At 37.7% G+C, this 16,258-nt stretch overlaps 1 protein-coding gene across 6 annotated transcripts in view; it reads left to right on the forward strand.

The window, feature by feature from the left end:
* DRAM2 (DNA damage regulated autophagy modulator 2) overlaps positions 1-14,046 on the forward strand; it is a 29,717-nt gene extending 15,671 nt beyond the window's left edge. For 3 of the 6 annotated variants that reach the window (XM_010803232.4, XM_024989752.2, XM_024989751.2), the window contains 4 exons: positions 9,372-9,549; positions 10,073-10,155; positions 10,781-10,873; positions 11,394-14,046. In XM_010803232.4, the coding sequence (XP_010801534.1) occupies positions 9,372-9,549; positions 10,073-10,155; positions 10,781-10,873; positions 11,394-11,501 (462 nt within the window). In that variant the 3' untranslated portion in view covers positions 11,502-14,046. Of the gene's footprint in view, positions 1-5,369; positions 5,596-9,371; positions 9,550-10,072; positions 10,156-10,780; positions 10,874-11,393 lie in introns of all 6 variants that reach the window. The other 3 variants (XM_024989754.2, NM_001076996.2, XM_024989753.2) reach the window with 3 other exon arrangements.
* Positions 14,047-16,258: the final 2,212 nt, after the last annotated feature.

Raw genomic sequence — 16,258 nt, forward strand, 5'->3', positions numbered from 1 at the left:
AGGGTTTTTAGTATTTGGATAGTGATTCTTTGCTCCAGTTATCCATTGATCAATTTAACAATATCTCTCATCAGTTCAGTCAGTTTGGTTCAGTCTCTCAGTCGTGTCCGACTCTTTGCAACCCCATGAATCGCAGCATGCCAGGCCTCCCTGTCCATCACCAATTCCCGGAGTTCACTCAAACTCACGTCCATCGAGTCAGTGGTGCCATCCAGCCATCTCATCCTCTGTCGAACCCTTCTCCTTCTGCCCCCAATCCCTCCCAGCATCAGAGTCTTTTCCAGTGAGTCAACTCTTCACATGAGGTGGCCAAAGTACTGGAGTTTCAGCTTTAGCATCATTCTTTCCAAAGAAAACCCAGGGCTGATCTCCTTCAGAATGGACTGGTTGGATCTCCTTGCAGTCCAAGGGACTCTCAAGAGTTTTCATCACTGTATAGTAAAAATGGATTGCAAAGTGACCTTCACGTTTAACATACTACTTCTATTAGTAGCTGATACTTTTTTACACAGCCCAGTGAATTCCAGTGGGAGTTCCTAATAGCACCCATGCAAAACTGCCTTTCTCCCTTAATCTCATTCAGCCATTAAAACAGTTCATATTTGTATACATTGTTTATTTTCAGCTTCCATTCTAATTCACATTCATCACAAGGGTCTCATTGACCTTGTAATTTTGATTCAAATTACTTTTTCTCTTGATAATATCTATTTTCATGCAGCTTTGGACCTGTTGAATGAATATGCTCTACATCTTTTACTCATGGCTTCATTGCCTGTTTATAAGCAAACCCTGTAGCATTACTCACATAGCAAACAGTTCTCCTTCCTTCCTTTCTAATGTAAACTTTCACTGCTTATTTAAAATGGTGAGTTAAATGCCTCTTTCTCTTCTCCCCACTTCTCTCTTGCAGAGACAAACTCTAGTTGATTCATATAGGAAAAACTGTATACAAACCAGGTCTACAAAGGATTTATAGGTGCAGAGCTTAAATTGGAAGAGAGGCAAGCACTTTATTTTAAAGTAGGGACTTGTTGGTTTATCTCTTAAATATTTCTTGAAATCATCTGCTTCTCCATTTTTTTCCCCTACTGTCTCTACCATCTCCTTCTCAACCAGTTTAGATTTCACCACCTCTCCTTTGGATTACTGCCATAGCCTCCCTAATAGTTCTTCTGCATTCGGTGTTATATCCCTTTAATTTGATGCTGCAGCCAAAGTAATCTTTTAGAAATACATGTACACCTCATTCCTGTTTCCTTGTACCCCTGCTTAAAGCTCACAGGTCCAAGGTCACTTGAAAAGAGAGAAAATCAAGAGAGAAAAAAATAATTTGTTAAACTGCCAAGTTGCTTAATTAATCAAAAGGTCCTGTGAGATCTGACTGCTGTCTAACTGTATAGCCTCATGCTGCATCATTGCCCCTCCTTATATTATACATCAGGTCAGATCAGATCAGTCGCTCAGTCGAGTCCGACTCTTTGCGACCCCATGAATCGCAGCATGCCAGGCCTCCCTGTCCATCACCAACTCCCGGAGTTCACCCAGACTCACGTCCATCGAGTCAGTGATGCCATCCAGCCATCTCATCCTCTGTCGTCCCCTTCTTCTCCTGCCCCCAATCCCTCCCAGCATCAGAGTCTTTGCATGAGGTGGCCAAAGTACTGGAGTTTCAGCTTTAGCATCATTCCTTCCAAAGAAATCCCAGGGCTGATCTCCTTCAGAATGGACTGGTTGGATCTCCTTGCAGTCCAAGGGACTCTCAAGAGTCTCTCCAACACCACAGTTCAAAAGCATCAATTCTTCGGCGCTCAGCCTTCTTCATAGTCCAACTCGCACATAGCAGGGGTCTTTCAGTGTTCCTTGAATAAGGTTTACTTAACTCTGTTTCATACATTGTTTCTTCTGTTGCACATGCTACAAACCAAGCCTAAATAGATATAGGCAGACTTTATTTCTCAGGGCAGTCTTTTTTGTCAGTAGATTTCCTCTTGTAAATTTCAGGTTTTCTTTCTTTGTGTTCTCTAATTATCTGAAAACGAATTCTTTGCAGCACTTCTGGTAGTATAATCTTTTATTTATGTTTTTTAAATTTATTTTTAATTTTTAAGTTGATATATTTCTCCTTTAAGTATAGTTCAGTGGTTTCATTCAGCATTGTATACCCAGAACCTAACATAGTACTTAGCACAGACATGCTTTCATACTAAGTATTAATATTTAGTAACTTATTGAGAGGGGCTAAAGGAACTAAGCAGGATGGATAAAAAATTCCCTGTGATTACTGTGATCGTCTGCATTGAAAGAGACCTAATAATTACAATATGGCCTTTGAAAACTCTGACTTAAAAAAATACATCATTTAATTTCTTTGAAAACAAGTGTGTATAAAAGCATCCATCAAGGGAATTCCCTAGTGGTCTAGTGGTTAGGACTCTGTGCTTTCACTGCCAAAGTTTTTGTATATGTGTGCTCGGTCACTCAGTCATGTCCAACTCTCTGCGGTCCCATGGACTGTAGCCAGCCAGGCTCCTCTGTCCATGGAATTTTCTAGGCAAGAATACTGTAGTGAGTTGCCACTTTGTGCTCAAGGGAATCTTCTTGAACCCGAGATTGAACCCACGTCTCTTGTGTCTCCTGCATTGGCAGACGGATTCTCTTTCAGAGGGCTTGAGTTCAATTCCTGGTTGGAGAACTAAAATCCTGCAAGCGTACAGCCAAGCAATCAAAAAAAAAAAAAATGCAGCAAAACAAATATGTGTCCTCAGTGTTTAGGAATTTTTCCCATCCTAGTGTGTCGACTGAAATAAAAATATACCATGTGAGAGATGTGAGAGATGTGAATTGCAGTTTTATTTGGGGACTTATGAGGGCTTCCCTTGTGGCTCAGCTGGTAAAGAATCCGCCTGCAATTCGAGAGACCTGGGTTCAATCCCTGGGTTGGGAAGATCCCCTGGAGAAGAGAAAGGCTACTCATTCCAGTGTTCTGGCCTGGAGAATTCCACGGACTATACAGTGCATGGGGTCACAAAGAGTTGGATACAACTCAGCGACTTTGACTGAGGACGATAGCCTGGAGGCATCCTCTGAGATAGCTATGGGGAACTGCTCCAGAGAAGTTAAGGGGGTTCCCATCAGCATGTATGTGATACTGGAGAAAGAGTACATTCAGTCAAACACATGTCTCATAGAAAGTTGCTGCTCGTCATAAGGCAGGACTATCTATGTTAGTGCTTTTCTAAGTATGAGAGGATACAAGAATTTGGGTTTATAAAATTATCTCTTGAAAATTATCTCTGAAGGCCTGTTGTGCCAGTTTCTCCCAGCACACAGAGTGCCTCATTCCTAATCTCTGCCCTGAGCTCTGTTCAGAGTGTGTTGAAGATGAATGATTACCAGGGCTAATCCCTGTAGGTCCAGATGGCAAGTAACATTCTTCAGTTAACCCTAGAAAAAATTTATCGTCAAGGAAACTTGGAAGGGATAACTAGGCAGGAACCTATTTTGAATTTCTAGAGCTGTCATAACAAAATACCACAAGCTAGATATTAAAAAATGAGAGAGATTTATTCTCTCAGGGTTCAGGAGGCCAGAAACCTGAAATCAAGATGTTAGTAGCTTGGTTCCCTTTTGGGGGCTCAGAGCGAGAATCTATTCCATGCCTCTCTCTCAGCTTTTAGTAATTCTTGGCATTTCTTGGCTTGTGGCGGCATAACTGTAATTTATGCCTCTGTTATCACATGGCATTCTCCTTTCCTAGAAAATTTATCTTCAAGAAGACTTTGGAAGGAATATCACTCAGTTCAGTCACTTAGTCATGTCCAACTCTTTGCGACACCATGGACTGCAGTACGCCAGGCCTCCTTGTCCATCACCAACTCCCAGAGTTTTCTCAAACTCATGTCCATTGAGTTGGTGATGTCCTCCAACCATCTCATCCTCTGTTGTCCCCTTCCCCTCCTGCCTTGGTCATCCTGCTTTCCCAGCATCAGGGTCTTTTCAAATGAGTCACCTCTTCACATCAGGTGGCCAAAGTATTAGAGTTTCAGCTTCAACATCAGTCCTTCCAATGAACACTCAGGACTGATCTTTAGGATGGACTGGTTGGATCTCCTTGCAGTCCAAGGGACTCTCAAGAGTCTTCTCCAACACCACAGTTCAAAAGCATCAATTCTTTGGCACTCACCTTTCTTTATAGCCCAACTCTCACATCCATACATGACTAGTTTTTAAGTTTCATTAAAACATTTAGGTGAAGATTACAGGGTATTCAGTACATGGTTTATAATTTCTGTAGCAAACATTTGCCCCGATCACACACATACCTCTATAATTTGTCTTGTCTTTGTCAAGGAGTATGTTTTGTCTTTGTTAAATTATATATATATATATTTTTTTTTTTTTTTTTTAAGATTTATTTATTTTTTGGCCGTGCTGGGTCTTTGTTGTTGTATGAGGGCTTTTTCTACTTGCAGTGATCGAGCGCTGCTGTTTAGTTGCAGTGCACAGGCTTCCCATTGCGATGGCATCTCTTGTTGTGGAGCATGGGCTATAGGGTGCATGTAGGCTCAGTAGTTGTGGCCAACGGAATCAGTTGCTCTGTGGCATGTGGGATTTTTCTGGACCAGGGGTTGAACCAGTATCTATCCCTTGCATTGCAAGCAGATTCTTAAGCACTGGAGCACCAGGCAAGTCCTAAATGATATATTTTTAAAGAAGATAAAATTGTGACTGTTGTGGTACATGTGTCAAAGATTGCATTTAGTTTGTTAATTAATGAGAGGAATAGTGGATACTGCAAACCACTTCAAAAAGAAGTTGGAGTACCATACAATTACAAGTCAGAAAAGGAATGCTCAAATGAATTCACAAATAGATTCTAAACTATAGATTCTAAACTAACAAAACTGGTCATTATTCACAAAGTGAAAGTCAGTTGCATTCAGTAGGACACAGTATGCCTTTCTAGTCACATTGATTACTTGTGTTACTATGCATTTTCAATAAGTTAACTTTTATCTCTACATATAATGTCTATCATTGTAAAAGTTCTCCCTGCAAAATAGCCTAATCAAAGCCAAGTACAATTAACATTTCTATAGAATCATTCCCACAGGCTCTAACATTCTATTGAAAGGGTATCTGTTGCCCATTTCAAGATCTTTTGCTGTTTCCCTAGTCTCTAAATGACAAAATTAAATGGATTAAGCCAAAGTACTGTCAGTTAAAACTAGCTTTATACACCTCCATTCTGATTATAAACATAGTAGTGAATGTTCTCTATTCTTTTTCTTTTAACTATGGGATTTTGTTGATGGAACTGTGTGCTCGTTACATGTGGGCATTCATCAGACTATATCTATATTTAGCTTCATCAATATGTGAATGAAAAATGTTGCCTGCCACGTCAATAAACAAAGAATATCGCAGTCATCAAGCCACTACAGTCGTCCCCAACAGTGAGCCTTGAGAAAACTCAGGATGGAGACAAATGGGCTCCCAGCTGCCAAGCCTTCAGCCACTGCAGCCACCGCCCAGCAGTGCACCCTGAGGGGACTCAGGATGGGGACTGGATACTGGACCTAGATAGCTAAGGTGCTTATCAAAGGAATGATTTCAGTGAGCCCAGGCTCTTGCATCTTTCCATATATAGAAAAGCACAAAACTAAGTTGAGATATCTGGTTTTCTTTATTAATTAATAGTAGTCATCTTTGTTGCAAAATTTATATATATCTGGCTCCTCCCTTACCTCTTGAGGACAGTTTCTTAGAGCTATCTGAGAGGCTACCTCCTGGACATGAAGTCTTCAGAAAGTCTTCCAAATAAAATATAACTTTCAAGGTGGCTCAGACGATAAACAATCTGCCTGCAGTGCGGGAGACCTGGGTTCAATCCCTGGGTTGGGAAGATACCCTGGAGGAGGGTGTGGCACTCCAGTATTCTTTCCTGGAGAATCCCCATGGACAAGGAGCCTTGTGCGCTACAGTCCACGGGGTCACAAAGAGTTGGACATGACTGAACAACTAAACACAGCACACGCTCAACCTTTATCTTGTTCATATTTTTCAGTCAAATATATGTGAGAATATTTTTAAGGAGAAAAATCCTGCTCTTAGCCCTGTCAATTTCACTTTTGCAGCCTGTATCCATATATACTGGTAAATTCACATGAACCAAGAAGATAATACCATTTTGTATTGATTTATGGGTGCTGAACTTTTTTTTTCTTTGTGACCCGAGGTGATAGTAACAATGATTTTTTCCCTTCCCAGTGCTCATAACTTACTGCCAGTTAAAACATCCCAAACCTTATCAAAGTAGCACTTTCTCCAAAGGAATCCAAATAACTTGTTATCTTTATTTCTTTATACTTGAGACTTCTTACACCTTCAGCTAAAAAAAGTAGACTGTATGTGAATTAGCATAGTTGATTGTAGAAGGAGAGAACCAACCCCTAACCTAATCTCTCTTTTATTACCTTAGTCATACCCTCTTTTTTCTTTTAATTTAAATTTTACTTTTTTAATTGTAATGTAATTGGTTTACAATGCTGTGTTAGTTTCTGCTGTACAATGAAGTGAGTTAGCCATGAAAGTGTAGTCGCTCAGTCATGTCCCACTCTGTGACCCCATGGACTGTATGTAGTCCACCAGGCTCCTCTGTCCATGGAATTCTCTAGGCAAGAGTATGGAAGTGGGTTGCCATTCCCTTCTCTAGGACATCTTCCCAACTCGGGGGTCAAACCCAGGTCTCCCGCATTGCTGATAAGTTCTTTACCATCTAAGCCACCAGGGAACATATCCCCTCTCTCTTGGACCTCGCTCCCACCTCTCCTCCTCGCCCCTGCCGCCCCGCATCCCTCCCATTTAGGTCATCACAACACCAAGCCGAGCTCCCGGTACTATACAGCAGGTTCCCATTAACTGTCTGTTTTACACATGGTAGTGTATATATGTCAATCCCATTTTGTCTCAGTTTCTCCTACCTTCCTCTTCCCTATTGTGTCTACGTGTCCATTCTAGATTCCATATATATGTGTTAATATACGATATTTGTTTTTCTCTTTCTGACTTATTTCACTTGGTATGACAGACTCTTGTTCCATCTACGTCTCTACAGGTGACCCTGTTTCATTCCTTTTAATGGCTGAGTAATATTCCATTGTGTATATGTATCACATTTTGTCCATTCATCTGTCAGTGGACATTTAGGTTGTTTCCACGTCCTGGCTATTGAAAATAGTGTTGCATGAACACTGGGGAGTCATACCCTCATACCACGTATCTTGTGTGGTATCTTGTCAACCAAGTGACACAGACAGCATCCGTTTAGAAAACTGTATTAAGTTGGTACAAAAGTAATTGTGATTTTGCATTGTTGAACTTTGCTGTTTGTTATTAGAATACATTGTTAAGTAAATGTGATTATGTTATACACTATTTTAATGCACATTTTTCACTTTTTTTTTTTTTGCTCATGACTTAGTACTTGCTGTTTATTTGTATATTTATTTTAGACTAGGGAAATGATGTTAGATGAAGCAAATTTGAACAATTTTCTTATTCAAGTTCAAAATGGGTCATAAAGCAGTAGAGACAACTTGCAACATCAGCTCATTTCGTCCAGGAACTGCTAAGGAACATACATTGCAATGGTGGTTCAAGAAATTTTGCAAAGGAAACGAGAGCCTTGAAGATGGGGAACACTGTGACTGGCTGTTGGAAGTTAACAACAACCAATTGAGAGGATCATTGAAGCTGATCCTCTTAAAACAACACGAGAAGTTGCCGAAGAACTCAGTGTCAACCGTTCTATTGTCGTTCAGCATTTGAAGCAAATTGGAAAAGTGAAAAAGCTCAATAAGTAGGTGTCTCATGAACTGACTGCAAAAAAAAAAAATCATCATTTTGAAGTGTTGTCTTCTCTTATTCTATGTAACAGCAAACCATTTCTCAATTGGATTGTAATGTGCGATGAAAAGTGGATTTCATACAGCAATGGGAAACAACCAGCTCAGTGGCTGGACTGAAAGGAAGCTCCAAAGCACTTCCCAAAGCCAAACTTGGTCATGGTCACTGTTTGGTGGTCTGCTTGCTGCCTGTTTGATCCTCTACAGCTTTCTGCATCTCAACGAAACTATTACATCTGAGAAGTATGTTCAGCAAATAGATGAGATGCACTAAAAACTGTAATGCCTGCAGCTGGCATTGGTCAACAGACAGGGCCCAGTTCTTCTCCACTACAGCATCCAACTGCACATTGCATAACCAACGCTTCAGAAGTTGAACAAATTGAGCTGTGAGGTTTTGCCTCATCTGCCATGTTCACCTGACCTCTCGCCAACTGACTACAACTTCTTCAAGCATCTCGACAAACTTTTTGCAGGGAAAATGCTTCCACAACTAGCAGGAGGCAGAAAATGCTTTCCGAGAGTTTGTTGAATCTCAAGGCAAGAATTTTTATGCTACAGGAGTAAACAAACTTATTTCTCATTGGCAAAAATGTGTCATTGTGATGGTTCTTATTTTGATTAATAAAGATATGTTTGAGCCTAGTTGCAGTGGTCCAAAACCGCAATTACTTTTTCACCAACCTAATACTTCAACCAAAGGCTTTGATAATAGAATTTTTGGGAAGCTACTGTCATCACTTTTAAACAGGGACATATATAGTAAAAAGTGAAATGTAAATAGATATTAATGAGAGTAAGGCAAAGGAAAACAATAATTCAAAAACAAAGAGTAAGGTAACAGAAAAAATTTGCAGTTTATGCTAATCTCTTGTATAATTTATCAAAACAAGTCAAACTAGAAACAAGAATGTTTTAATTTCTTTAACCTTTAAATTGTATTTAGATTTTATTTAAATTTAAGTTGACACTCCTTGCCTCCTGCATTCCCAACCATCCTAGTTCTCTTTACTTTGTTCTACTCTTTTTCTATAACCCATATCACTATTTAACATATATGGAATTATTTCTAAAGTTTATTTTTTATTGTTTGTGTTCCTTCACTTGAATGTAATCTGTGAGGACCAAATTTTTATCTGATTTGTTTACTCATATATCTGAATGCTTAGAACAGTAGCTTGACACATAAGAGGCACCCAAATAAGCATGATTAAATGAGTAAATGAGTAATTACTATATGTTTTCACTAGTGGCATATGAAGTAATTTGGATGACTGTAATTTTCAGGTTTATTCTCAGTACTGAGAGAAAATTATCTCAGGAAATAATCTGTAGACTCTACATAGCTTTCCTACTCAGTGAATGTCCTGTTGAATTTGCTGGACTTGTGTTTTTAAATATTGTGTTTGTGATGCTTTTGGTGTTTCTTTTATTGACTTATTTCTTCCTTTTACCTCTCAGAAAACCACCTTTTTTGCTGTACATGTGTGTGGAGCTGTGCTCACATTTGGTATGGGCTCATTGTATATGTTTGTTCAGACTATCCTTTCCTACCAAATGCAGCCCAAAATTCATGGCAAACAAGTCTTCTGGATCAGACTGTTATTGGTTATCTGGTGTGGAGTAAGTGCATTTAGCAGTATCCTTTGCTGTAAAATGTGGCTACCCTTGAAAGGGAACTGAACAACAAAATTTAAGTGAACACTGTTGACATGTTGTAAACAGGCCTTTTGTGGGCGAGCTTCTTGGTTTACTAAATCCTAAATTAATTTGAATCGTGAAATTCAAATTTTTACTTGGGACATGGTAACTGAGTGAGAAGCAAAGATAATGTCTAGCCTAATCATACTCACTTCAAAGATAGGAAAGATGAGTTGATTCCCTCCTTAAGAACAATTGTGTAGCAAAGCTTATGATAGAACTAAGAATTTATTGAGCAAAGAGAAACTGACTCTGCGAAGCATTTTATAATAATATGGGCACATTTTAAATTTTACTAATGCCATGTAATATGAAGTCTTTAAGAAAATGGTTTTGGGCCTTGGAAACAAATATATGTGTGATCCTTTTAGATCTTTGAAGATATTTGTTTTTAATTTTGAGTTTAGCTTAAACTTAACATGTCTTCCTTGAGATTCTTCCTTGACATTTCTTTTTAATAGTGCTGACTTGCTCATCACTTTTGTACAATGGCAGTTTTGGTGCTGATATAGTACAGAAACTCCATTGGAACCCTGAGGACAAAGTAAGAACTGAAATAATTTACTAGATACTCCTAATCAGAACCCATATTTTAATGCTCAAAATGTAGTATCAAGTTTGTCATGGGCATTTTTTGCATGTGTGCATGTTCAGTTGCTCAGTCATATCCAACTTTTGGGGACTCTGTCGACTGTAACCTTCCAGGCTTCTCTGTCCATGGGATTTTCCAGGCAAGAATACTGGAGTGGGTTGCCATTCCCTTCTCCAGGGGATCTTCCTGACCCAGGGATCGAATCTGCATCTCCTGCATTGCAAGCAGATTCTTTATACCACTGAGCCACCTATTAATCTGAGCATTGTTTACTTAAACTTTTTTAGTGGGATTTAATGGCTCATGACTTTGGAAAAGGCAGTAACTTCTTGGTTGTAGAGTTAAGTTCTCCTGTTCTTAGTTATTTGAATGAAAATTTTACTTGCTATAAATGAAAATGTGATAGATCATTTAGGATGTCTTTAATGTCCACCTTTAATTCTAGAGATATGTCAAATAAATCAGGGGTTGATATTTCAGAATACTGATTGGTTTATAAATATTACAGGTTTTTTATTTGAGGTCATATGAATGAAATTTCACAGAACTGTTTTTTTTGTTGTTGTTGTCACTTAAGGGTTATGTGCTTCACATGATTACTACGGCAGCAGAATGGTCTATGTCACTTTCCTTCTTTGGTTTTTTCCTGACTTACATTCGTGATTTTCAGGTAAGAAAATGTAGAATTAGATATATGCTGTCAAACTTCCTTTGGTGGAATAAGAAACTTTCTATAGGCAACTCTCTCGCTTTTTCAAAAATTAACTTCTTAAGCAGTGAGCCAGAAGAGGAGCTTCTAACGTGATTTGTTTCTGTGCCTTGAGAAATAGTGTTCTGTTAGCAAGGTTAAGCCTTGAAAATAGGGTTGTAAAACAATTAAATTTGCAGATATTCTCTCAGAGTTTTTATCAACTCAGGCTACATTTATATAGGCCATCCTCCACATTTAGTTTTATTGATTCTTCATAGAAACCAGAGAAAACCAAAGAACTTCTGAGGAAAGAAGCTTATTTTTCATAATTCTGTTTGTACTACAGATGATACTTTTGGCAGTACAACAGCCATCTCTCTCTTGTTCTTCATTAGAATTGGTTTACATTCTGGATCCCAAGATATTCCCAGAATATATTGAACATGTGATCTGTCTTTAAGGAGCAAACTTCTGTATGTAATTTTCTTTTCTGTTCCAGAAAATTTCTTTACGGGTCGAAGCCACTTTACATGGATTAACCCTTTATGACACTGCTCCTTGCCCTGTTAACAATGAACGAACATGGCTACTTTCCAGAGATGTATGATGAAACGACAAAATATACCTTTGGTGATTATGATTCTCAGGGATTGGGGAGATATTCATGAAAGTTACTTATTCTGCTCTGAAGTTTTCAACCATTTAATCAAGGCTGACTGTGACATGAAAGAATCCCGATAATCAAGAGACATGAATTAAGACATTTGATGTTGTTTTAAAGGACATCTTCAAGAGGATCATGTAAAAACATTTATGCCTATACTTTTTTAGCCCAGAAAGTATAACCAAAGGACTACAACATTGTATATTTTTTTTCTACTTTTTTTTTTTAAAGAGAAACAACCAGAACTGCACCAAGCAGTCTGCAAAATCCAACTTTTCACATTTTTAAAACCATTAAAACTCATGATTTGTTCGGAGCAGTTATGTAAGAGAAACATTTCAGGACCCCAAATAATCAGCAATGCTCAACAGCTCCTTTAGAATTGGGTTTTGAAGTAATAGTTTTACCATATTAATACATTTCATACAGTCTTTATAAAATTTATTTCTTCTGGAATCCAACTTTAAAGGGAAGTAGACCTGAATTCACATGAGCACTTTAATTGCTTAAGCTTTGCACAAGATATTCTGTGGATATTGATTTGATTGCTGCCACAAGGCCAGATACTATGCTAAATGGTCTGTCACACCTGCTCGCTCGCACTTGTTTCATGAAGGTTAGTCTCTGATGTGAAACTTTAATTACTAATGAATGAAAAAAAACAGCTATAGGTAAATGTACTCCAGTTACATTTTGTATAGAACAGTGATTAATGTTCCGACACAAGGCTGAGAAGTTTCTGAATAACAGCAAGTATAATTAATGTAAAAGTCACCTCAAACTGCACTCAAGAATTCATTAAGATTTCATTTATAGCAAATTATAATTATTTGAAAAAGAAACCTTGAACAGATGTTGGACCTTTTTTAATGGGATGTGATCTTTGTAGAACCCCAATTCTAAAGGATAGAAACAGCAATCCAGAAAAACTAGGTGTAGAATAATGATGATACATGCACCCACCAAAATAATTTTGTTTCTCTCTGGACATGCAAGTAATTGGAGCACTTCTACTTGAATCCTTATCTGTGCAGATAAAGAATGGTTTACAGATCCCAGATAAAATTCAGAAGAAGAAAACACTCATCTGTAAGGTGCCCAGTGATCAAATGATTTGCAAAAGAATCTCTGAAGAAGATTAACAAGGTTTTTCTTTTTAGAAGAAGTGGATCCATAGCCAGAATAAAAGATGGTAAGGAAAGGTTTAAAGTGTAAGAGAGAGCAATTAAGGGAAGATGGTTATATGGTAGAACCATAGATCTCAATTATGAAAAGCTTGCTGGTTGTAAAAAGGTAAATGTTTCTGAAGACTTCTGTACTTATAAGATAGAAAATGGAATACAATACTGTTTAGCTATATAAAGCAACAGTGAACATGGGAAACATTTCAGTAAACACTGGTTGATATCTGACATCACTGAAAAAAATTTTCAGTACAAACCGTGAAACGTCTTTTTAATGCCTCTGAAAATCATGATTTTCATCATGTGCAACCACATCATGTGCAACCACATCTGTGAAACAGTATCTAGTCCTGACTGCTGTCCCTCAAGGAAGCTGTAATCTAAGTTGTGAAGGACCACAGTATGGTAAGAAGGAAACAGATAAAATCAAAGGTCGTAAAATTATAGTTTATGTGGGGGCAAGATGGCACAGGGAAGAACATGGACTTGTGCTTCCATATTAGAACTTAGAGGTACAGTAACAACTTTAAATTATTTTAAAAACAAAAAATATTACTTGAATAGTATTTTAATTTCATTATTTAACTTTTACCCTTAGAAATAACATGGGCTGAAAATATGAATAAGTTTAAAAAGAGATTATAAATAGAAATTTTTGAATGTGCCTTCATCCCTTATCTTAAGCCTGAAGTAATGGAAGCTAACCATACCCTCCCTCAAAGTATGCCTTGCCAACACTATCGGATAGTAGTATTAATAGCTTGGATGAATGGGTAAGGTAGTTCAATTAATTTGGTTTTGAATGTAGACTTTTGAGAATAGGAGGTTAAGCTGACAAAATCAACAGATACTGTTTCCTGAGTTCTTAAAGACACGGCAAGACAACATTTCCCTTTTAGTCAAGTATAGGCAAAAGAATGAATTTTAGTCATGAAGTGTAAATGAAATGGATGTGTCTATTTCAGCATTATGATTTTGAAAAACAAGAATGCTGTTACCCAGTTTTGTCTCCTTACATCAGTTGCTTATTGATGAGAACAGGGTTTTAGGAGATGGCAGACTAACATGTAGGAGCCTGAACTAGTTCTCTTTTAATCAGCTTTTAGAATATCAACCTAGATATCTAATATAATGTGAGAACTCTTTTTAATTATCCTGTTTACCAAGATTATCCGTTTCTAGAATAGTGTCATGCTGTAAATATTCAGTGGATTTATGAAAGAGAAAGACAACTTTTCTTGTGCAGTGTTCTATACAGACTTGCCATGAAATGAAATTGAATAAATGTTGGATTACTGCCCTAATATTGTCTTTTTTTCAACCAACCAGAGTGCTGGTTTTTAAAACAGTGTATTTATTAGGAAGGTAAGAATGTAGAATAGATCTAAGACAAAGGAAAAGTCTTTCTGAGGCATTATTGGTCTTACCAATGTAAACAGTTGTATCCTCCACAAGGCATGGTAATTTGAAATACAGTTTATCTGAGAATTCACCTACTCAGAAGACTTGAACGGAATACAAAGAGAATGCCTCAGAAATTCTAAAATATACAGTTGGAATGTAGGGCAAAGAGAAATTCCCCATGTTTGGATAACTGGCAGCTCAAATGAAAAGCACAAGGATTCCCGTAGAGTCACGTGAATCAAACTAGCAGTAACAAAGCTCGTCTCCACCTCAACTGTAAATCATGTTAACTAACCTTCCATTCTATATACCTGACAAAATAGGCATTCCCCTTTTGGGAGGCAACTGCCGTTTTTAATACTTACTGTTCTTTTATAGAATATATACAGCATATAGTCAGAACTTATAAAATCATTCAAAGGAGCAGAAAAATTTGATACAGACAGGAAATTGTTAATAAAAGCAAACTCAGAGATTGCTCAGGTGTTGCAGTTATCAGAGGGAGATACCTATGATAAAAGTGCTGAAGGAGCTAGTAAAAAGAGTAGAAAACATGCATGAAAAGGGGGGATTTCAGCAGAGAAATGTTCATTTAGAAAGCAAAATAATTCTAGAATATGATATGACTATGCAGAGGAAAGGATGTAAACTAAAAGATAGTGCAATTGAAAGTATAAAAGCTGGAAACCAAAGAAAAAAGCAAAAATAAAAAGAATTGAATGTCTGAGTTTTGAAGGCAAAATTAAATGATCTTAATCTTATAATTGGGTTTCAGAAGATAAAAATGGTACTGAAGAAATATTTGAAAGATATTGACTGAGGACATTTGCAAAGTTAATTGGAAATTAACAGAAAATCAACAAAATCAAAAGTGAGACTTTGGGAAATTATAAAATTAATAAACACCTAGGCCGACTGATACACTGTATTGATTGATATTTCCCGCAAAGTCACATCCATCCAGAACTTCAGAATGTGACCTTATTTGGAAATAGGATATTTCAGATGTAATAAGTTATGATGAAATTGACAAGGTAATTGTAAAATTTGGAAATTCACAGCATCTGAAATAGTCAAAACAATCTTGAAAAGATTACATGTCTTAGGCTGTCTGGTTTCAAAATGTATTATAATGTTACATTAAAACAGTGTAGTTATTGACATATGTTATGCTATGCTAAGTCACTTCAGTCGTGTCCGACTCTGTGTGACCCCAGAGATGGCAGCACACCAGGCTCCTCCATCCATGGGATTTTCCAGGCAAGTGTACTGGAGTGGGGTGCCATTGCCTTCTCCGAATTATTGACATAAAGATAGACCAATATACCAGTAAAATGGGATAGCATCCAAAATAGACCGTACCTACATAGTCAGTTTATTTTCAGATGGAGTCCCGGAAAATGTAATGAGAAAAAAAAGTCTTCAACAACTGATGCTCTTACACCAGAATATCCAAGTGAAAAACAGTGAGCTGCAACATTTTTCTTGGTCCTATACAGATATATCAAGGTTTATCTCAGGCCTATAAGAAAGAGCCCAAACTGTATAGCTTCTAGATGATAATTTAGGAAAATATCTTTGTGACATCAGGGGAGGCAAAGCTTTCTTAGCAACACAAAAGAAAATTATATGAAGGATTTTTTTCAAAATTTAAGATTTCTGTTTATCAGAAGATACCCCCTGGGGACTTCACTGGTGTCAAGTGGTTAAGAACCTGCCTTCTAATGCAGAGCTTGAGAGTTCAATTCTGGGTCATGGAACTAAGATCACACATGCTGCAGGGCAACTTAGCCCATGCATCACAGTCACTAGGCCCAGGTACCTCAACTAGAGAGTCCACATGCCAGGAACTACAAATCCCAAGCATTCTGGAGCCTGTACGCCACAGCAGAGCCCATGCACTACAACAAAAGATCCCACATATTGCAACAAAGACCCAGCACAGCCCAAAATAAGTATTTTTAAAAGATACCACTTAGAATCTGAAGAGGCAAACCACAGATTGGGTGAACATATTCATAATATTTACAGTTTACAAAGAACTTGTATGCAGAATATATAAAGAACATAAAAAGTGCATGTTCAGTTTTTTAAAAATGTACAAAGGACAGA

The sequence above is a fragment of the Bos taurus genome, chromosome 3 (assembly GCF_002263795.3).
Source record: "Bos taurus isolate L1 Dominette 01449 registration number 42190680 breed Hereford chromosome 3, ARS-UCD2.0, whole genome shotgun sequence".
Classification (NCBI taxonomy): domain Eukaryota; kingdom Metazoa; phylum Chordata; class Mammalia; order Artiodactyla; family Bovidae; genus Bos; species Bos taurus.